The 24,793-nt window shown below is 35.9% G+C and overlaps 1 protein-coding gene across 1 annotated transcript in view; it reads right to left on the reverse strand.

Annotated features, from left to right (window-relative positions):
- Positions 1-1,524: 1,524 nt before the first annotated feature.
- Positions 1,525-24,793, reverse strand: part of LOC145999337 (uncharacterized) — a 61,078-nt gene continuing 37,809 nt past the window's right edge. The window contains exons 5-6 of the mRNA XM_083136278.1: positions 2,764-3,202; positions 1,525-2,196 (exon numbers count right to left, since the gene is read on the reverse strand). Coding sequence (XP_082992404.1) covers positions 1,525-2,196; positions 2,764-3,202 — 1,111 coding nt within the window. The remainder of the gene's footprint in view (positions 2,197-2,763; positions 3,203-24,793) is intronic.

Consider the following 24,793-nt stretch of genomic DNA (forward strand, 5'->3'; position numbering starts at 1 on the left):
TACATGAACTGAATTTCTACTGTTTTTCTAATGAATACTACTGAAGTCAGATATATCTTAATGAATAAGTTACTACAACTCTTCCTTAAGAAATAGCTCAGCCTTAAAGCAGCTAGTAGTTTTAATACATTATCATATCTGTTGATTTTCTTTTCAGCATGGAATTTACATGGTTATTATTATATCTGTGTAGTGCAATTGCAGAAAAGAGCCATCTGTTGACCAACATCAGCAACAATGTTTGCTTCTCTTGGTTTTTCAAGCATTGAGGATCAGGTCTTGTTTAAAATAATTTTTTGATGTTTTCGTGTGAATATATGAAAAACAATATGTCAATTTATGTATAAAAAAGTATGTTTTTCAATTTTCTAGAAGTGTGTTAACCACAGTGAAGCTACACACTTAAATACATGTTCGCTACACTTGATTTTTTGTTGTGTGGGCACATTCCTAAGTAGCAAGTTCCACATGCTTTACCATACATTTAGTTGTTTATGTGATTTTTCAATTGCATTTTCAGTTGTATTGATAAGAAATATTTCCTTACTGATAATAGTACTGTCTTCATACATACATTTGATGAACACAATAAAAGATCTTGGTTGTATAATTGTGTTACTGAAAACATAAAGAGTACAGTTCAGCCACAGCCACTTAAGATAGGAGAAACAGCTGGACTACCAAAAACAGTACAAAACATTAGTAGTACATGAATAGATTCTACCGGGCTATCGACCAGGTGAGTTGTGGAAAATATTCCAAGCTTTTGAGAGCTTTGTCACTCTCATTTTCAGGGTTGAAGTGAGATAGCCCGAGAGAATCTATTCATCATTCGTCGCCAGGAAAGCTTCAAGTCCTACTATTAGTAGTACAGTTCACCTACTGAAAACAGCAGACACAGTTGGTTGAAGTGAGATAGCCCGAGAGAATCTATTCATCATTCGTCGCCAGGAAAGCTTCAAGTCCTACTATTAGTAGTACAGTTCACCTACTGAAAACAGTAGACACAGTTGGGCTACTAAAAACAGTAGAAAACATTATCAGTACAGTTCAGCTAATGAAAACAGTAGACACAGTTGGGCTACTGAAAACAGTAGCATTACAGTTCATCTACATAAAATAGTGGATGTTTCAAAACACCCATTGATCTACTGAAATCAGTAGACAGAATTTTCAGTAGGGCTATCAAGAAAAGGTTTGCACAGTACCATTGGAATGGATGGTTGAGATCTCAATTAATAAAATGGTGGCACCATAGTTATAGACATGAAGTATAGATTTGTATAATACAGAGCTCGGGATTCCATCCCAAATGATATATGCACAGAATGACAAGAATTTCCAGAGATTTCTACACAAACACCATTCCCTGTGTGCAAATGGTTTTTAAGTTCTATTTGATATGCACCATCTTCACATGTTTAGTAAGTATATATATATTTATGGGTAAAATACTTGTTACATTTTAAACAATTAAAGGGTTTCTCTTTGTGTGTAATTTCATGTGTCTATTAAGGTGATGTTTTAGGGCAAAATTTTGTTGCACATTGTACACTTAAAAGATTTCTCTTTGTTGCGAACCCTTATATGAATATTAAGGGTTGATTTCTGCGTAAAATCTTTGTTGCAAATCGAGCAATTAAAAGATTTATCTTTGGTGTGAATCCTCATATGATTATTAACGGTTGATTTCCAGGTAAAATCTTTGTTGCAAATTGAACACTTAAAAGGTTTCTCCTTAGTGTGAATCCTCACATGCACTCGAAGAGCAGCTTTCTGGCCAAAATCTTTGTCACAAATTGAACAATTAAAAGGTTTATCTTTGGTGTGAACATTCATATGAATATTAAGGTTTGATTTACGGGTAAAATCTTTGTTGCAAATTGAACACTTAAAAGGTCTCCCTTTGTTGTGAACCCTCATATGAATATTAAGCCTAGATTTGCAGGTAAAATCTTTGTTGCAAATCGAGCAATTAAAAGGTTTCTCTTTGGTGTGAACCCTCATATGAATATTAAGGGTTGATTTCTGGGTAAAATTTTTGTTGCAAATCGAGCAATTAAAAGGTTTATCTTTGGTGTGAATCCTCATATGATTATTAAGGGTTGATTTCCGGGTAAAATCCTTGTTGCAAATTGAACACTTAAAAGGTTTCTCTTTGGTGTGAACCCTCATATGAATATTAAGGGTTGATTTCTGGGTAAAATTTGTGTTGCAAATCGAGCAATTAAAAGGTTTATCTTTGGTGTGAACCCTCATATGAATATGAAGGGTTGATTTCTGGGTAAATTTTTTGTTGCAAATCGAGCAATTAAAAGGTTTATCTTTGGTGTGAACCCTCATATGATTATTAAGGGTTGTTTTCTGGGCAAAATCTTTGTTGCAAATTGAACACTTAAAAGGTTTCTCCTTAGTGTGAATCCTCACATGCACTCGAAGCTCTGCTTTCTGGGAAAAAGCTTTGTCACAAATTGAACAATTAAAAGGTTTATCTTTAATGTGAACATTCATATGAATATTAAGGTTTGATTTCCAGGTAAAATCTTTGTTGCAAATCGAGCAATTAAAAGGTTTCTCTTTGGTGTGAACTCTCATATGAATATTAAGGGTTGATTTCTGGGTAAAATTTTTGTTGCAAATCGAGCAGTTAAAAGGTTTTTCTTTGGTGTGAATCCTCATATGAATATAAAGGCCTGATTTCCGGATAAAATCTTCGTTGCAAATTGAACACTTAAAAGATTTCTCCTTAGTGTGAATCCTCACATGCACTCGAAGAGCTGCTTTCTGGGAAAAATCTTTGTCACAAATTGAACACTTAAAAGGTTTCTCTTTGGTGTGAACCCTTCTTTGTGTTGAAAGGTTATCTTCAGGAATAATTTTTCTCTTGGAAACTGAGCGATTCAAAAACTTCTCCTTTGCAAGGATATTTGAATGAGCAAATAAATTTCCTTCCTTGGAGAAAACTTGGTTGAACATCGAAGAGATATTTTGTCTTTTTCTGTTACAGTGCTTGGTACCTTTAATATCTGCCTTGGTTTTGGAGCATTTTGATGAAGGTCCAGGTTCAAAGTTACCTTCTCTATTGACACATTCTGTAGTGTCCTTTGCTTGTCCTTGTTCACTTAATTTTCCTGAAGGTACAAGTGTAACTGACCTTAAAATATCTTGGCTCTGTCCTTCCATGTAGTTCTTGTTCAGATATCTGGAGGGGGAAAAAAAAAGAATTAGTCACTGAGATTTATATCACTGAGTAGAACACACTGTCATTAAGAACATACTTGGAAAAATGTAAATATATTATTGGTTCAGCAATATTTTTCATCAGCTTTTGCCAAATTTGTTAAGGTCAATCAAATATTATTCTCACTTTTGCAGTAATTCACTTTAGTCTGGCCTTATTGATTTCTGCATATCAACAGATTGTACATTATTATTGCATTAGAAAATGAATGAAGTGAAAATTCCTAGTTGGGGGATGCTTGGTGAAATTTCAGGATATGCATGTACGGATTGATATCACTTATTAAATGCTGCTACTTACATACTTTGTAGCACATACAATATATGTGTATGAAAGCATAGGTGTATCAAGGAGCAGGGGGAGGGGTTATCTTACACAGCAAATTACTTATTTCCACAATTTTATGATGGAGATTTTCTCATCTTTGTGGCATTTTCAAATCAGAGGATTCATTGTTTGGAATGGTACAGCAGCATGCATCAATTCTTGGAACTTATGATAACCTAATTCATGATTCGCAAGTATACGTGAATTTGAAGATATATACCCAATGAATGTTATAGTGTTATTTAATAAATGTCTTAATAGTACAGCGAAAAATGAATCAAAGTGTGGAAAAGTGAGGAAACTGACAAAATTAATGGATGGGTTCAGCTTCCACATAATTACAGTAAAGTCTTTTGTTCTGAAGTGAAAATGGAACATAACTAAACAAGGGAGTGGTTATCAATAATAATCGAGAATTATTGAAGTTCTTGGGTACCTTGAAAATATGTAACCTTGACACAACACAATTTAGATACATGTTCCATGTTCCACTTAAAAATTCTTGCAACTAAGAAAAGAAGCATTTCCTAATTAGAATCTTACCTACCTGAAAATATGAAGCACCAATAAGCATTAATTAATTAGGATGATTACAATTTTATTTATATTGTTCAATGTGCATTATTTAAAATTGATCTACTCAGGAGAAATTTACTGTGGTAACACATGGTTAAGAAGTAGTACTGGTTTACAGCATAAATGCACAATGCATGAACTGTTGATTAACAACTAGCATCTAAAAGCAAAAACCTGAAGGTAATTTTGTAGCTTCTCATGGACTATTGTATTTGCATATCAGAACACATATAATTGTAAACATGTTATTGGGAATTAACAAAAATGAACAAATGGTGCAGAGCAGAAATTAATTATTTGTGTAGTGAATTTTCAATTATTGGTATTGCCATGAATTAATCTGGTGAGTGCATGTTAAAATCTTATTGGCCAAACCACATGATCAAAGAGTAGTTACAGTAAATTTGATTAAAGTTGAGTCTTTAAGATTTTCTATGTTTGTCATTATGCTATTGATTAATAAAAAATATTTTTTGATCATTAACAAAACCCTAAAAACAAAGCGAATTTTGTAACTGGATTATTCTGGTTATATGTCTTCATCGGGATTGTTTAGGACCCGATCTATGATCAAAGTTATGTCAACCACGAAACCCGTTACATCTTGGACCATTTGTTATCTATTGACCATATTGGTTCGTTACTAGACATTTAGCATAAGCCATGTGGTTATTCATCAACAGTCACAGAGACTTCTGGGATGTAAAGATCCCACTGTAAGTCAATGAAATTGTTACTACTCAGAAGTGTCCATGACTGTTCTCTGGAAAAGTAAATGTCAAAATGCAGAGTTTATTTTTCCAAAACAGAAGTCTGGTTACATTCATTTATTGAAAGGGTCATTCAGGCTCTTCATGGGACATGTTAAAATTTCTTTCAGATTAATAAAATATTGTTTTGTATCAGTGACCAAATGCATCCTGGTCCTTCAACAACAGCCAATTCTACAAAAGTTAAGAGTATTAAATAAATATTTGTATTTTTGTTACATTCATTCTGGCACCTTTGGCCAATTGCATTGATGAGGTGAATGATGATTGGATAAAATCGATGAAGTAACACCTATGACATATCACAATTTGAACTCAAAACCTTTTACATAAAATGACTTAGGTTGACCTCACAACATGTTTGTCCAACAAAGCAGGGAAAGTAATAAATAGTGAGTATGAAGGAAACTAAACAAGAAAATTACATATATCACTTACTTTATATTAATATTATTCAACACTACAACATGCAATTCGATGTTTTATGAACATAGAAGGATGCGTAAACATTTATTGTTGTATGAGGTTTGACACACATACTATTTCTTCCATTAACATTCCTCACCTTGTGACGAATTTCAGGCTCCTTAAATATTTGCCTAAAAAGTATGTTATATTGCATCCCTAAAATACATCACAAGTTGGAACTTCCATCCCTGGCTGGGTTTCAATTATCAAACTTCATTTGTTTGCATGTAGTTTTCGCAAACGTCCGAGAGCTCTGCTAGTCATGCCTTCCTTCCTAGCAATTGCAAAACAAGCAATTAAGAAGGTGGGATGCTATATGAAGACATGGCTGCGTTCCCACACTCCATCCAGAACTCCAATCACTTCTCTGGATGACAAAAAGGGGCACATTATCAAGAAGGTATGTGCAAAGTGAAAGTGACAAGTGAGAATTTTAGCATTGCTGCATTCTACTACACAAAACTGTCAAATTACGTCAGGAGTATATTTGTGTTCAACACATACAGAAGTTTGAACTAACTCAGAAGTTGCTTTGCGAAAGAAGTATTTCTGCGTTGACTAATAAAGTGTGCTTACTTTGGTTAAACCAGATGCCTATACTCGAGTTCGTTCGTTCGTTCGTAAGTTTCCTACGGAGTATCATAAGGCACCTCCCAGCAGGCCTACAATTTACTCTTGGCACCAAACCTTCGTTGAAACTGGTTGTTCTCTACCACATGCAAAATCACCAGGACGTCCACAAGTTCCTGAAGCTGCTGTGGAACAACTCAGAGAACGCTTTGCCCGGAGTCCTACGAAATCATCACGACGTCCATCACGTGAGACTGGCATTCCACAACCAACTGTTTGGCACGTATTATGTAAATGCTTGCTATTGAAGCCATACAAACTAACAATGGTTCAACACATTATGGATGCAGATAAAGTTGCTCGCCAGTAATTTTGTGTGCAAATGTTGGATAGAATTGCAGATAACAAGACATTCCTAGACAATCTCATTTTTAGTGATGAGTCAATGTTTCACAACAATGGACAGGTGAACAAACACCCATAACTGCAGAATATGGGGTAGTGAAAAACCCCATGAAACTGTGCAGCGTATTCGTGATAGCCCTAAGGTCAATATTTTTTTGTGCCCTTAGCAAACAATAATTGTACGGCCTGTTTTTCTTCCAGGAGGCAAACATTAATGGTATCGGGTATCTGGATATACTACAAAATTTTCTGTGTATCTCGATGTGTTACAACATTTTCTAATAAATTCCTCAGTTCGACAAGGATAACCAAGATGTACAAATTTACTATCAGCAAGATGGGGACCACCTCACTACCACTTAGCAGTCAGGAGATTTTCTTGATACCCGATTCCCAGGTCAGTGGATTGGTCGTACAGGTCCAATTGCATGGGCCCCTCGCTCCCAAGATTTGACCCCGCTAGATGTTTACTTGTGGGGTTTCATTAAAGATCAGGTTTTGTACAACCTTTACCTCCTGATCTTGCTGAAATGAGATTTCGCATTACTGCTGCTGCTGCAGAAGTGATGCCTGACTTACTGGTGAAAGTCTGGAATGAAACAGACTTCAGGTAGGATGTATGCCGCTTCACAAATGGTAGCCACATCGACCCAACATGAATGTTGTCTGACAAACTTGATGTGTTTTGCTTTGCAATACACTTCTATATACTTTCAAAGTTTGTAAAGTCCTTTTTGAATCACCTGTATTTGTAATATGCCAATTTAGTACAAAATAAACATTGGGAAAAATAAGTTTTGATCTTTTCTCACATGAAGAATTAAAGACTCATAAATTAAGGTGTCACACAGTAGCTGTAGATGGGGAAACAGCAAAGATAGTAGAATTGTAGTTAATGCATGATTAAGTGTTGGAATTGCATCACCGTTTTGCTGATTCTGAATTTGGAATAAATTGAATGTTGGATTATGAGTATTCTTGAACATATTAGTGTTTTGGGTTACAATATCCCAATTCCTGGTGAAACTCTTAAAGAGTCTTGAAGCAGTGCATTAACCGCAAGCCATTGCTTCCCAACAAAGTTATTTATGTCAATTCTAGTTTGGGATTTGACTTCCACATCCTCGGTTGCGATCCAATCAAACCCTTATTCCCAATTAGTACATTATAACCATATATTCTTTTCTTAGTTTAGTGCATTAATTTGAATGTTAATCTGGCAAAATTGACATTTGTGTCTCATTATTACTTCCCCCTCTTTCAGATACCAGAACAGATACTACAAGGAATATATCATCAGCATTCAAGATATCCCAGTTACATGCATGCCATTAGTACCAAAAAACTCCAGGCAAACAAGTTTACAAGAATACCCAAATAACTATTTATAATGTATACATGAATGGGAGAATAATGAATCCTGTATCTTCACCCATAATTCCAGAAAGTAAAAACGAGATTATTCAATATGCTAAGAGAAAAAGAAAGAAATGTATGTTTCAGTATTAGCAAATATTTTCCCTAAAAGAGAGATCTCTTAAGACACAAAATGTTCATATCCAAGACAAACAATAAAAAACTGATCAATTTGCAACAAAAATTGTACCCAAAAAGAATTTCTCACTAGCTAACTAATATGTTCTCTCTGGAACATACTCAAAACTTAACATTAAAATAACCTTTTATTAATTTATTATTTAAATGTTATATTAACATTAAGTATGATGGCAGAAGCCACCAAAATTAATTTAAAAAATAAAATAAAATAAACAGCTTCGCAGAAACCATGAGTAACAAGTTTCTGCCATTAAAATCACACTGTTTATAACTGTAATTTTTTTTAGCATTTTCATTATATTCTAGGAATTAGACAGATTCATCAATGCTATTTACATATCAGTGATAAAGGCATATGATTTTAATTGTATGGTTGACAAAACACAAATATTTGCAGAATACTTACAAAAGAGAATACTCAGAATTGACATTTTGAATTGGTTTTTCTCATAAGGGACATAGCTAAAGAGGAGACATTGCCCACTTTGAGTCAGCACTTTGCCCACTCTGAAGTGGCTGAGCCTTCTTATTGAAATTTCCAGAAAAATGATGTTTCATGATGTGTGTATTTCCCTAATGCTAAACAGTGGAGACTTCCATCGGGATCTTGGTTATGATTAGTAAATGACAAATATATTTTCTATTTAATTTCTATTATCATTGTAATACATTGTTTCAAAATGAATAGGCATTTCTTTTAATGGATACCACTGCACAGTTGAATATTCAGAAAGTGAATTTTTGGTAAATTCTTGGAAAATCTTAGCATAAAATGTTAATAACCGCATTGTATAAGTGTATGTATATTTGTTATTTACTGTTGGTTTTGATTTATTTTTGCATAATCAGAACAATGAAGCCTGCAACCTTCTGTGATGAGATCATTTGTCACTCAACACACTATTAACATCATTTGCCAACATTGTTGCAAACTTATCTACAGGGTGTATCAGAAGTTCCTTACCACCCCTTGTAAAATCCGCAGTGATGTATTTTCATAGAATTTGATATGGGCGATACACAATAGGCCTGGAGGAACACCTTGTGGAGTGTCACGTGGACGGCCGCCATCTTGGTTCCGCCATCTTGAATTAAACTTCTTTATTTCAAATGATAGGTGGGTCATGTGATACATGACCATAGGCTAGAATTTTGTCAGGATGTCAAATCTGAAATCAGATTGCATGTAACTTCATTTGGTGAAAAGTTATTGGCAACTGAAAGTGATGTTTACCTGTTACAGAATGTGCTCCACGTGTTGTCCATGTTAGGCAATGCACGTGTGCAGATGCTTCTCCCAATGTCTGTGGACACCGAGCAAGATATCTGGTGAAATTTGCTTAAAGGCAGCTATGATACGTTGTTCTAGATGACGAAGATCACGAATTGTCACGCCATAGCCTTAACGTGGCCCCAAAGGTAGAAGTCCATTGGCGCTAGGTCTGGTGATCGGGCAGGCCATTCAACGGGCCCACGTCAACCAATCCATGCCCCAGGAAATTGTTCATCCAGGTACTGGCGCACCTGGATGCCATAATGGGGAGGCACACCATCTTGTTGAACAAACCTGGGAAATGTACCATCTTCCGATATCAGAGCTGGCAGAATCTGTTCCTGTAGCATCCCCAGGTATCGTTCCGCATTTAAATTTATTTGAATGAAAAAAGGACCAATTATCCATGTTCCCCATATGCCTGCCCACACCATAATCTTCCCTGCACCAGTCATTTTGGAGTGATCTGTCTATGTGGGGTTGTCAGGCGACCAATAGCGCATGTTTTGCCTATTCGCCTCCCCATTTACATAGAAGTTCGCTTCATCGGACTTGCGCGATAGCCCACTCGCAAAACTGCACGTGCGGATCTGGATCTGGATCACCCTCAGAGAGGTGCTGCATTTGCACCTTATACGGATGCCACTTGTGCCTCTGTAGCACCCAGTACACTGAACTGTGACTCATTGCACATTGCATTGCTATACAAAGTGTGCTTTGCTTCGGAAAGCAGAAGGAGGACAACACTGCCGTAGCTTGTGCTTCATCCGTGACTGTCCGCGGTCGTTCCCTACGCAGTCTGTCCAAGACAGTACCCATCTTCTCGAATATGGTTAATAACTGTGCCACTGCAACATATGACACAGGATAACATTCTGGATCACGCAGGTTGAAATCTGCAGCCCCTGCATGGGCACTTCTCCCACCCCACAGTTTGACGATCTGGATGCATTCCTCAGTTGTTAACAGCATGGTTCAGAACCTGCAACAAACAGGTAAGCATCACTTTCAGTTGCCAATAACTTTTCGCCAAATTAAGTTACATCAAATCTGATTTCAGATTTGACATCCTCACGAAATTCTAGCCTATGGTCATGTATCACATGACCCACCTATCATTTGAAATAAAGAAGTTGAATTCAAGATGGCAGCTGTCTGCGTGACATACTCCACAAGGTGTCCCCCTAGGCCTATTATGTATCGCCCATACCAAATTCCATGAAAATACATCACTGCGGATTTTACAAGGGGTGGTAAGGGATTTTTGATACACTCTATAGTTCTAGAGACTGCAATGATAGTAACATGATGTAAAATAATTTTTGGTTAGTTAGTATCTTGAGATAATTTTATTGAAATGAGACACATTTAATAAACATGGAAGTGGGGGGAGGGAGAAGTAGTCAAAATGAAACCAAGAGATGATTTACGATTTCAAGACCAGAAAAGTGATGTATAATAAGCTAAACACAAAAACCCATATTTCAAGTCTATCACAATAAATTTGGAGAATACTGTATTTACGCGTGTATAGTGTGCGAGCATGTATAATGCACACTCTGGTTTTTGATGGGTAAAAGTTTAAAAAAATTATATCTTGTATATAATGCGCAGTACAATCCACTTTCAATAAATGGCTTTTTTAGTAGTAGGTCGTAGAGCTGTTGCTATGCTGATCAAGAGTGAATAACATCATATGTATTCAATGAGTCACCTGTTGCTATGTGGACCAAGAGCAGAATATCCTCTTGTGTATACAATAAGTCTCCAACCCATTCCACGTCCCCCCTCTCCCTCCACTGTGTTTAGCATCCAAAGCTTTCACTCTTTAACCACCTTATTGATTCTGTAATAGTAGAAAGCAAGATCAAAATTACGTTATGGATTTGCAGTGCTCAGGAAGTTATTTCTTATTATTTCCTGCCCAACAAATACTGCTGATATGCATCCCATGTGACGGAAGGTTCCGCCAGAGTTGCCTGGCTTTCCTTGCTGTCACAGAACATTACATTACAAAGTGAAAAATCGTGTGAAATGGCCTTCAAACTTTTATACGTGGTTTTGCTCATTCCTTCTCTCATTTTTTCTAAAAGAACTTCAAAATATATACTTTTTCCGTGACTAATGTAACATTTATTAGCAGCACAAGAGGAATGTACACACTCCATATATATATTATTATTTGGCCAGTAATACACTTTAATTATTTTATTTTTATTTGGCCAGTAATACATTTTAATTATTTTCTTTTTATATGTTTTCTTTCATCCAAAGCACCATAGAAATCCGAACGTTCCTTCATTTTATGATGAACTTATTTAAACCATATTTCACACTAGTGTCTTTATCTTGAATGGAGTATTGTTGCCATATTCAGAAACTGCAAGATTTAAGCTTTATAACAATATATAACATGATAGGGTTCCGTAAACATGAAAAATGAATGCAAGTGTCCCAAAATCATGGAATGACCCTGTACGGTTTCATGTTGGCTGTCCGAATTATTCCGTGAATAATACGCACCTCAGTTTATGGGAGCAAAAATTTTGGAAAAATGTGCGCATTATACATGAGTAAATACGGTACAATGCTTAGCGCATTTATAAGTCCCTGTGAATTTCTTGATGCATGTGTGAAATTTATTCACATTGGCAACATTAACAGTGGTGCTAGCATTGAACTGATGAAATACCGTCAAGTTTCAAGTTTCAAGTGCATTTTAGTTCTTCTGTAACTACCATGTAAAGAGGAAAACTTTGGGTAAGGCAGATTGCTTACACAATCGCTAACACCTTCCTTAACATGCATTTTGCATATTATATGAGGGGGTATCAAAAAGTAATGCCTGTTGAGTTATAATTTGTTTAATAATGGAAAGATGGAAACAATATGCATTTGAGCCAGCGTTTTATCCAGCCCTCAAAACCAGTTTGGAAAAATTCCACTAAACACTACCTGCCCCACCGTTTAGAGCTGTTTTAACCTCCTGTAGGTCATCGAACCTCGTGCCACGAAACACACACTTAGCTCAGACTGTACGGTATCCCAAACTCTCAATCATTGCATGTGCTGACCCATAAGACATGTGCACTGCATCAGAAATTTCGTGGATTTCCTCTCGGATGAGCTCATCATCCCTGAGGCAGTTGTTGTTGGTCAACGACGTTGATGGCCTGCCACTCCTTGTCCTTGTCCTTGACTTGTGGCTCTACAGCAGTGTAGAGTGACTAGCCATGTGAGGTTGTGTTTTTGTATGTGTCTCTTAGTGTAGCTTGAGTTCTGGGAAACCAGAACGAAATGTCACAGATAAAATAAAATAATAACCACTAAAAATAACTGTGCTAGATTATTTTGCATCTATAAAAAGTGGTTATGCGAATCTTCAAGAAGAACATAGGAATACAATATGTAGCCTACCTGATAAAAAGTAAAAAACTATGGAAGTAGATTTTCAGGTCCCATGTAGTGCTCGAATATAAAACACTATGAGGTTGAATCCCATGCTTGTATACCTACTTACCAAATTACATTGCTACAGTTAACATAGCATTACAGATACATCTTTATAGTAAAGTGCATACACAAATAAATGTGATATTGTCATGAAATTTATCAACAAACATGGAAATCAAATTGTCCCTTTCATCACATGACTTACCATAAATACGATCAAGCAAATTTATCAAACATCCTTATTTATTGACTGATAGACAACCCACAAGGGTGCTTGCATCCTTTCACAATTCTTAAAATTCATATTCTAAGGGCACAGTGCAGGTGGATAGTGTTGGCTTGGAGCAATCTAACTGCCATCCTAGAATCTGTCAATCATGAAGAACCCTCTCAAAAGTTTTATAGAAGACTTCTCTCCTTTCACAGACCTTAATTCAGATATTTTAATTCCATTAATGAAACGAGTTTGACTTCAGGGTCAATGTATTTAGCAGAACTGTTCCTCTTGTACAGAATAACACCTATTTGACAAAATCATATAGAAAATATCACAAACCCATTCAATTGCATCCTACATAAGTACTTTGTATGCAGCACATCACACGTACTAGGGTTGAGATAACACTAGCTTGAACCAATACGAATATTACTCATACAAATTTCTGCTGATATTGAGACATACTTGGAAATTTGGCAATTTAAAGAAGTTCAAAATACATTGTTATTAAATGTGGAAATAAAAGGATCATCCTGCAACCATACCATTTCATTCTACCATATTTCCATATCCAAAAGTTCATGTGATATTAATGTTCTCACATTTGTTTTTTTTTCAGTCATAAAGATATTGTGTGAACTCTGTAGTATCCCATAATAATTTACAACAAACAAGATTTACGATCTGCTACAAATGGCATTTTGTAGGTTTGGTGCGTATTACTCACAATTCCAGAATATAAAAAGACGTTAAAAGTTAATGTTAAAAACTGTACTTATGTATGCGAGTATGTTGTTCCTATTTTCCTTTCTTTAGAACTACGTTTCGGAGACAACTATCCCCTTCTTTAGTTTCGTATGAAAAAACTAGGTAGTTCTGTTAAAAAAATAACGTTGAGTTTTATACGAACCTGAAGAAGGCAGTTAGTCTCCAAAATGTAGTTCTAAAAAAAAAAAAATACGAACAACATACTCGCATACGTTAAGTACAGTTTTTTAACGTTAATTTTTTAACGTCTTTTTATATTCTGCTACAAATGGCCATGATTGGCTGCTGCAACACAATCTTGGATGGTAGATCAGTGTCACTGATTGATTGATGACGTACTTCACACACTACGCTACACAAACCTACAATATGTCCACTGAAATCATATTGGCAAGTCACACAAATCAAACATGAGACAAAAATAAACATTACAACACTTCAAATAACAGACTAAAAATGAGCATGACAGTCAAAATTTGGTTTGGTTTTATATTACAGAAAGCTCTGCTAGCTAAATGGATTGTTACAGTGTGAAATCTCACAAAGTGTTGTTTTTCTCATTTGTTTATGATGAAAGGATGATACGAAAAGTTTCCCCGTAATTATATGAGCCAGCATTGGCAAAATCTCTTCAGTTTGAAGAAGAAAGTCAGCAAGAAGGGGAGAGAGGGAGGAAGGCAGGGTTGACTTTTGTTGCACAATCCATGCAGGTCACTCAAAGAATATCAACCTGAGGGAATTGTTGAAAGAAAGCTCATCAGACATCTGACATATTAATTTGGTAATGAAGGGAGGGATGCAAATGTCCACAATTATTTCTCCACCCTCTTGTAATAAATTCAATGCTCTTCGCCACGGCACTCAGAGCTGGCTGGGTCTTTTTAAGTACTTTGAGGTTAAAAGGTTTGTCAAAAGTTCGAAACATTCAAAGAAATAAAAAAATATTTAGAAGAGCTTCCAGCACTCCAAATAATTAATACAGTAAAGTCAACAAGTTCAAGCTTTCATTCATTAGGCAATTTTCCTGAAATAATACTAAAATTGGTTGTTGGCAACTACAACAAAAAAGGTACACATTTCCAGAATAAGGTTGAACAAAGTTATAATTTTGAAATAACGTGTGGTAGCACTTTAGTTACCAGTCACTTCCTCATGTGGGAACTTTAGCTGAACATCATAGTGGGCATGGGTGGATGGCTGAGAGCGCAAAAACGAAAAAGTCATGTATTAATTAACTACAATAACTACTAGGGCTCAGCCGATACAGATACCGATGTATCTGCATTGGCCGATACAAGTGGTATCGGTAAGTATTGGTTGAAATTTTCCAAGCAATTCCTTCTGATACCATTTTTTTTTGAGTTGCTACAACCAAGGCCAAGAGCAACATTTGTCCTTTCCAGAAATTCACTGACCCATCCTTGTGGCAGATTAGCTTTACGGAGAATTACCGAACAAACCCTCCACCTCCAGGGAAGCAGAGAATTGACAAGATCAAAGGCATTGGTAAAGGGAAACTGTGCCCAAACTTCTTGAAGGCACGGGACTACCTGGCAGGTAAAGGCTCTGTGGAAATAGAAGATATATTTCGTTTCAAATTCCTGCTTGCACGCTCGTGGTGGACGTTTTTAAAACCAGCATTACTACCATGCTGGGCTGTTTCAGGGTCAGATGATTTCGGGGTTCTTGCGAAAGACTTGTCAAGGCCGCTGTGGAATTTTATTTGTTTTGTCTAAATTCAAGCACGGCAGGAGGGTTGTGGATGAATAATTTCTTCTTGCACTCTTCCCTTCTGTTTCTTTTATGTCCTAATAATACAAAAATAATGGAAATATATTAGTTCAAAAGAACTTCCAAATCCGAGACACTAGCTATCACTTTGCAGACAGGAACTTGACAATAAGGAATGCAGTGTCAGATGTTACCTAAGCTTTACTGGGTCACCAAAGGTGTAAAAATGTAAACAGGTGTAACCCAGGAAGAAGTTGCAGGTGACTGACTCGGCATTGCTTAGCAAAATCCATCGCAATAAATATCTAGGACAATGGGGGTCATCAGGCAGTTTTGAGCTATCAGTCAGAGGGTGCAGAATTACGATCAAGAAATCCAGGAGAAGGAGAGTGAACTCTGAGCATTCATGTTGTGTTTTCCATTCAGTATGTATGTGTTACCTCTCGCATGTTATCATTAAGTTCTTCATGAGCAGCGAATATGCCATCATCAAGGATGAATCATAAATGAGCTACGCCACCCAGATTCGATCCCAGTTCCTTAGGGGACGTTGATATCAGCCTACATCGCAATGACTTGTTTTTGTTGTAAATGTCAGAGAATGATGGACAGCATTGCATAAAGAGGCATTATCGTAATAACTGTATTTGTATATATTATTATGTCTCTTTTCCCGGTGCATATAGATAATACCATGAAGGCACATTTAGGGGATGTGGGGGTACGGATGGACACATTCTTGATCTCGGCCATTTATTGGAGGTTATGTGATCAGAACCACATTACAGCTACCTTTACCCCCGCGGGGTTGCTCCCAGACCGCAGGGTCTCCTGCATGGAAACAAGACATCCTACAGACTACACCACCATGGCTCAAAGTATTATAATGCTGCAGGAGAATAATTAGTGAGTTATTTATTGTCATGAAAGGAATGTGATATGATGACTTAGTAACTAGCCTTTATTATTTTAAAATGGAATTGATTGCAAACACAGCATTTCCCAGCTGTGAGATGAGGTTTAGGTGTTGCAAAACTATGATTTTTTGCTGAAAATTTCTAATTAAAAAAGGATGATCTAGAAACTATATCTTCTTTACTAATCATGAATCACTGGCATTTACAAAATTCTTCATCAAAATTATTCAATATGTTAAGAAACAAAAATTTCATGCACAAAACTGAACATAAAATATCACAATAACTTTCAGAGAGAAGAAATTAGTTTCAATCAATGCAATCTCATTCCAATCACACCAACATCAGATTTAAACATTATTTGAAAAGAAGTAGAGATTATCAGTGCATTAAACTTTATCACGATTAAAAATAAATTTGGCATTAATGTATCACAAAATCTGTGTCCATTACTGATTATAACTTTGCTAGTATAAGGTGGCCACTGCAGAATGACGATTAAATTCAAGTATAATTCTCGGTATGCAAGACGAACTTTCCGAACATTCCAGGGTACAAGCAGATGTTTTCTCTATTTCAATATTATGTATTACCGCCTCTCACCACTAACACACATACACACACAAATATATTAACAATATAAAGCATAAATGAGATTCCATTATATCAAAACATTCTAATACAATTCAATTAAAAGGTTCAATTCAATATTTAAAATATTTTATTTAATATGTGAAGTTTACATTTACCATTTCACATAATTAGACATGAAATACATCTACAAACACGAGTCGCAAATGTTACAGGATATACTAATCTATAAGAAATTATTAATTGCATAAGAATTTCAAACTCAAATTTACCAAGTTTATCAATTTAAAGTTCAAGATATTTTGATATCTGGTAAAAATGTTTTCAATATAATTATTCAAGCATTGATTGGTTGATTTTTTTTTACTTCACGTTTCTGCCACTTCTTGCTAATTGCAAAGATGAGGATGAGTGATGATACGATTAAATTGATGAAGGGATACTCACAAAGAACATCCATTCACAGGCTGGGATTCAAACCTAGGACCAGGGTTGTTAAAGGTTCAGGAACCCATAAAATCTATTTGGTTCTACTGCAGGACTGGAACTTTTTTCTCGCACAATTTAAATTCAGTCGTCCAAGTAGCATATTGTTTCATTGAAATAAGGTTCCTGGAATGTATTTTAATTGATCCTAAAAAAAGGTTCCTCGACAGTATTCAAATTCATGCAGGAAAAAAGTTCCTGTATCGAATTTACATTCTTCCAGAAAAAAAGATTCTGGACCAAATTTCAATTCATATCAAAAAAAGGTTCCTGAACATTATTTAAATTGATCCAGAAAAATGGTTGTTGGACTGAATTGAAATACTTTAAATATGAAAAGGTCTTACAATGTGTAGAAGTCATGTACATTTGCAGATTTTCTCTCCCAGTCCGGCATTTAAATTATTTACAATTCCTGGACCAGGGTTGACAGATTAAAAGTTACCTTCGAAAAATGTCTCTGAATATGTTATACATTGGAATGCAACACTGCGGTTGTAGAAATCATAGCGAAGGAAAAACATCATAACGCTGTTGCTCTCTCATGGGCCACATTCATGGCTATTCAACAAAGGCAAAAAGCAAGTGAACGACAAGTCTGCACAAGTAGTGACTCGAGAGGTCTCAATCAAGAGAAGGAACACACGCGAGAGAATGGGGCTACATGGAGAGGGGTAACGTGACTGCAGCGTTTGCATTTTGTCCATTTGTGCCGCTCTGCGCAGACTTGTTCCTTAGATTCTCAATATAGCCAGCACCTGGATTAGTCTTTCATGCTCACAAGTGGATAATTGTTTTTCAAGTCAGGTCCATAATAAGAAACAGGGTTGTTGAAGGAACTTTTTCTCCACAATTTAAAATTCGATCCAAGTTGTGAATTGTTTCATTTCAATACAGAATTTGGACCCTATTTAAACTGATTCTGAAAAAAATGATTCCTGGGCCATATTTAAATCGATCCTGGAAAAAAGGTTCCTGGACTGAATACAAATAGATTCGGAAAAATGTTTCCTGGACCGTATTTACATGGATTTAGAAAAAATGTTTCTGGATGGAATTTAAATTCATGTACGAAACTCTATCCTCCACACCTTCTGTATTCCTGAATGGCATGGTGCAACGTACAGTCACCGGCAAAAAAAATGGGACACTTGGATCCTGAAATCCTCATTTGCCTACAACGTGTTGTGGGTGTTGCATAAATCTACAGGGCTGGTAGAAATTGCCATTCAAACTTCCCTGTTAGAATCTGCTTATCCGCATAGAGTTAGGAACCACACACAACGCCATGGAGGGAAGAGAGTTTTTCAGGATCTATATGCCAATTTTTATTGCCAGGGAGTGTTCAGGGAAAACTTTTCCTTTACAATATTCCTTGTGTTAGAAAGAAACAATAGGGGCAAAAGCACTAAAACACACAATATAGATAAATGGCGTTGTATTTCTAAAATGTTACATCGATCAATAAACACAATTCAGAATCATGTTTTGGAGTCAGTTTTACGGAATATATGTACAAAAAAAATTAGGTTCATCCAAGATTTAATATGGACCTTATTGCATGCAAGTACTGAACAGAGTGAAATAAACCAACATTGCTGTTTCTATCCTAAAGAAATATAAATGACCTCTGATATTATACTCGTACATAAACGTTCACAGTTTTAGAAATTAAACATTGTTCATACAAAAAAATTTCAAACCAATGACACTTAGCAAGGCAAGCTAAAAATAAGGAAAGAGTGCACGAGAAGTTAAAATAGGAATCTATACATATTCCATTACTGTACTGTACTTTCCTCTGGAATCTTTTTTCGCATTTAGAAATTATCGTTGCCTGCCAACGTTATACATTTGTCCTACCACGAGTTCAGAGAATTATTTTCTTTTATTATATTTTTTAATGCAGCTTTCTTTTACTTCCTCGTGTAGCGAGTTTCGGTAAAAACCTGGTTTAATATTTATAAAATTACCGAAAATCCTACAATTTCTCATCACTGAGTGTTGTTTGCGGTAACCCGCTCATGTTACGAAAGAAGTGACATAGTTCTTGAAACTCACAATAGGTGGCAGCACCTGTTTTGTTAGCTCGGCTGTTTTCATAATCATGCCATCTGGTGCATGACACAACCAGACGTGCTGTGGGAACCAAGCTTGAACTAACACATGTAACGATTTGTTGCAAGTAACTTAGCAAAAATCTTACAACTTCCAACTTTGTTGAAAAAAAATGCTCCGCTCAAAATTACGCGATGTATAATCGCTCATGATTTAATTCTTATAAGTTACGATAGATGGCTCCTATAATCACTCTCCAGTTATCGAATCGTAAAACCACGCCCCCTAAAATCAAGGGAAGGCAAGAGCAGCAGACATGTGCAGGTAGAGGCAACAGTCGTGTTTTGCGTTTGGTTTCGTCGACTACTCTTTCGATACGCTTTAAATGCATCATCGGTAACAAAACTTTGAACATTGACGTTCTATACCATGTTACTTATAACACGCGATGAATTGCAAGCGATCCATTAAATACAGTTCCGGAACATTTGTTGAAAAGACGGTAAGCGCTATTTCTTGAATTACGCTACGTGTTACTATGTGGAAACGCGGATTGTAAAAAAAAAAAAAAGGCCATTTTGACAGTCTGCACTTAGGAGTAAAATTGGCAATCAAAAATGTACTACGTTGGAACCCAAGCAAGACGTACGCTGGTCTAATAGGATTTGACGACCAAAAAGTGAAGGAAGTTGTGCACCCCTTTTTCCAGGACTACGAGAGAGGCAATGTGCAAAAACAAGGTAGGCAACAGTGGTTTTGTTATATTAGTTGTGAATTGATGTGCGATAGACAAAAAAGCATGAATTCAATATTCGATGCATGATTCGCGTGAGTTACTTACGAAGTGCGCCATATTACAGAAATAAAACTTTCCTTTGTCCAAAAAGACAAAAAATACGCGTAATAGGGAACTGAATACGGCTTATCGTAAAATAACTGTTCGTCTCGATACCACGTTACCTGCCCCTCACTTTAAATAGATAAAAGGAAAACGCAAAATACGCGGGTGCAAAATAGTGTATCATATCGGTTATTCTGCAATGTGCTTGCATTCACATTTGTATTATCTGGATCAACGGTTGACATTTTTTGTAAGACACGTCGCAAAAAGGTACATTAGGTAATCGCGACGAAGTTTCCGCTAACGTCATTTCTCCTCACATTTCCCCCTTTTGGTCGTTTAGACTTGGTTAAAACTTTGTTAAATTGAAAGAGGCAATGTAACACTTAATTTGGGAATGAGCATCTAATGGGGTGGAACCTTTGTACGTACCAATAAGATTTTTTTGTAATTTCTTGGAGACGTTTATTTCTTTTTCAAAAAATGTGGTTTTCGTCCATTTTTTATGAATCTGCGATCACGAACAATTAGTAGTTATTTATTATTAATGATGAAATGAATGTTTTTTTGATTAACATAAAAAAGGAATGAAAGAAACTTAAAACTTGGACATATACGTGAGTCAAAATAAATTATATGCCTTTTTGACTTACCTTTGATGCATTGTCACTTTTTGAATTTGTTGTTGAATTCATTGATTATTACTGAGCAGTTTACGCTCAAAATCATTGTTGATTGTTAGAATGCCAAAAATGAGTTACACTATTGTTATTAAATTGTTAAAATTGAGTCTGACTTTCTCTTGATACAATTTACTTTAAGTACCTTCCCAATTTGCTATGGGCTAATACTTACTAGTGCGTAAGAGCGTGTATGGTACAGTAGTTAGCGATTTGTAGATTGCTTGAAATTGTGTAGTAATAGTTTAGTGACTTAATTATTTTGCAGGGTTTGCGCAACGCATTTTTGAAGTCTTAATTGGGAATACTGTTTCATCCCTTGGATATTATATGCATTAACAATTGTTTGGGAATATACTTATGAATGCTGTTGCGCTCCCATCTCTTAATCACTCCCCCATTTAGATTTCGTGACGTATGCCGAGGTGCACATAATTTAGATCCAGGACTCTAGGGAAATAGTTTGTAACAAAAGGGGCCCAGTTTACCCAAAAGATAAAAGCACCCGGCAACTCGAACGTTACAAAATTTCTGGCAGCAGAGCTTTGGTTGGAAAATTTTTTTGGGGACAGACATAAAAATTTTTTTTGAAAGTTGTCAATTTTTTTTAAAAAAATCAATCCTAAAAGATAAAGTTTTGGGGATTTTGTAATTGATTTCATACCTTTGAAATTTTGTAACGTATCAATATTTTTTTTTTTTTAACATGGCACCCCCGGATTCTCCCATTAAGGAAGACGTGACTATCGTGTCTCCAATGGATTCTGTTTCGCTCCCAATCCCTCCACCTCTACAAGGTCCTTATTTTCCATCCTCTTACCCTTCTCCTTTTCCTTTGACATTCACGCGGCCTGTTCCATCTTTAGTCCAGGCATCTGGGGCGAATACTAATTGCACTTATAGTAACCCACTAGTAACTTTGTCAACTGCAATCCCAAACCCTATATCTTCTGCCTCGCCTTCTCCGCAGGCGTCGGTTGTTCCTAACCATCTAACGCTTCCATCTTGCGCTAATTCACTGGAGAACAAAATGGACATCCGTAATCTAAATTTTGCGATTGATGACATCCCAATCTGTGATGGACAAACTCATGATGTTTTATTCGCCTTCATGAAGGCTTTACACTGTTTAGTGACATCTCAGCAATTTCCCCTCCAATGGATTTTGCGAAACGTCTTACGACGTACCAAGGGAGTTTTTAACTCATTATGGTTATCAATTTTGCCGACACATATGTCTTGGTGGGACATTAAGGTTTACGTTTGGCGTCAGTCTGTACCGATGTCCCTCTATTCCACCTTAGTGGATCATCATGTAAAACGTTCTCAGTATCCTAACGAAACTTTCCATGTTTACGTATCAGATGTCAACAATTCTGCACAGGCTTTAGCACTTAATTGAGAGGATTCTATTCTCGTGACCTTCATTTTGCAACATCTAATTGCGGTTACTACTGCTTGCTTATTATTCTTCTCCCGTCCTCGTTCCATGCCGGAGTTGTTAAGTATGGCACAAGAAATTACTCCCATGGAAATGCAGAAGTTCTATGACACCCGTAATCCACGTTTATCTCATGTTTCTTTTCCTCACACTCCAGATGCTCGATTTGTTCAAACTACTCCACCACCATTAAATAGACCTCAACCACCATTAATCTGTTCATTCTGCCATAAAGCTGGTCACACAGTAAATACTTGTCGACTAAGACTTTCCAGAATGCGTACGCAACCTTGATATACGGGTACTGACTGTATTTGAAATTATGCAACCCATGTTTTGATAAGAGGTATATAAGAGTGTTCTTGTTGTTAATGTTGCATTCTACATATAATAATTTTTTTGGCAGTATTAATGCTCTGTTTTTGACCATTTCAGTGTATAGATATGAGTTTTTTCTATGAGAAAATTAGGATATTTATTGTGTAAATGTGTACATGTGTTCTTTTTTCATAATATATATATGGTAGTGTCATTTTTTATCATATCATTTACATTTACAATTTGCATAACAAAAATCACTTTTCATTCCATTGCATCTTAAAATTGATAATATACTTGCTGGTTTTGACTTTAACATTAAATTTACTTATGTTTGCATATATGTTTCACCATGGCCTTAGTAACTTTGTAAAGATGCTCATTCCGTAAATGTCTCTGTAACTTCAATATTTCCTCCTTCTTTCCTATCCCCTCTTCTTTTCAATATTTTAATTTCAGATTCTTTTTCTTTTCATGTATTTTTTTGCGGAGGAAACATTCGTCAAAATCTTTTTACCAAATCGATCCTTGGCATACTTTGGGACAACATACGATTATGATTCCATTTGCATCATTATCTGGTCATCGTGCATGCAAACACCTATGTTATTATGAAGATTCTATAATGGAAATATTCAAATAATGTATATTCTATGTCTTTTCTTGATTTGTTTTTGTTTCAGAACCAACAATCATATTTATTTATATATATATTTATATTATTATAATGCAATTGTGTGATTTACCATTTCTATACGGGTTTATATAATTCAATCTCTGATTCTTGCATCTAGTCATTTTTGAAATTGTAATTACTTGTTTGGTGCTTTTGTGTATAGGTCATTAATTTTTCATTATATATATATATATAAGTGTTCTTATATTTATGTTTGTTGATAATTCCTAGGTTTTATCTATATTTACTATTTATCATTTTATTATTATTGTATATTTGATCGTAAATAATTCTAATGCTTGAATATTTAAAATTCATCGTGTATGATTGATTTATACAAACAAGTTAGAGGTTCAAGTTTGTAAAGATGCTCAAGTGGGGATATTTTTTTTTTGTCATTGCCAGTGGGGGGAGAATTTGTAACGATTTGTTGCAAGTAACTTAGCAAAAATCTTACAACTTCCAACTTTGTTGAAAAAAAATGCTCCGCTCAAAATTACGCGATGTATAATCGCTCATGATTTAATTCTTATAAGTTACGATAGATGGCTCCTATAATCACTCTCCAGTTATCGAATCGTAAAACCACGCCCCCTAAAATCAACGGAAGGCAAGAGCAGCAGACATGTGCAGGTAGAGGCAACAGTCGTGTTTTGCGTTTGGTTTCGTCGACTACTCTTTCGATACGCTTTAAATGCATCATCGGTAACAAAACTTTGAACATTGACGTTCTATACCATGTTACTTATAACACGCGATGAATTGCAAGCGATCCATTAAATACAGTTCCGGAACATTTGTTGAAAAGACGGTAAGCGCTATTTCTTGAATTACGCTACGTGTTACTATGTGGAAACGCGGATTGTAAAAAAAAAAAAAAGGCCATTTTGACAGTCTGCACTTAGGAGTAAAATTGGCAATCAAAAATGTACTACGTTGGAACCCAAGCAAGACGTACGCTGGTCTAATAGGATTTGACGACCAAAAAGTGAAGGAAGTTGTGCACCCCTTTTTCCAGGACTACGAGAGAGGCAATGTGCAAAAACAAGGTAGGCAACAGTGGTTTTGTTATATTAGTTGTGAATTGATGTGCGATAGACAAAAAAGCATGAATTCAATATTCGATGCATGATTCGCGTGAGTTACTTACGAAGTGCGCCATATTACAGAAATAAAACTTTCCTTTGTCCAAAAAGACAAAAAATACGCGTAATAGGGAACTGAATACGGCTTATCGTAAAATAACTGTTCGTCTCGATACCACGTTACCTGCCCCTCACTTTAAATAGATAAAAGGAAAACGCAAAATACGCGGGTGCAAAATAGTGTATCATATCGGTTATTCTGCAATGTGCTTGCATTCACATTTGTATTATCTGGATCAACGGTTGACATTTTTTGTAAGACACGTCGCAAAAAGGTACATTAG

The sequence above is a fragment of the Lepisma saccharinum genome, chromosome 15 (assembly GCF_977018435.1).
Source record: "Lepisma saccharinum chromosome 15, izLepSacc3.1, whole genome shotgun sequence".
NCBI lineage: Eukaryota > Metazoa > Arthropoda > Insecta > Zygentoma > Lepismatidae > Lepisma > Lepisma saccharinum.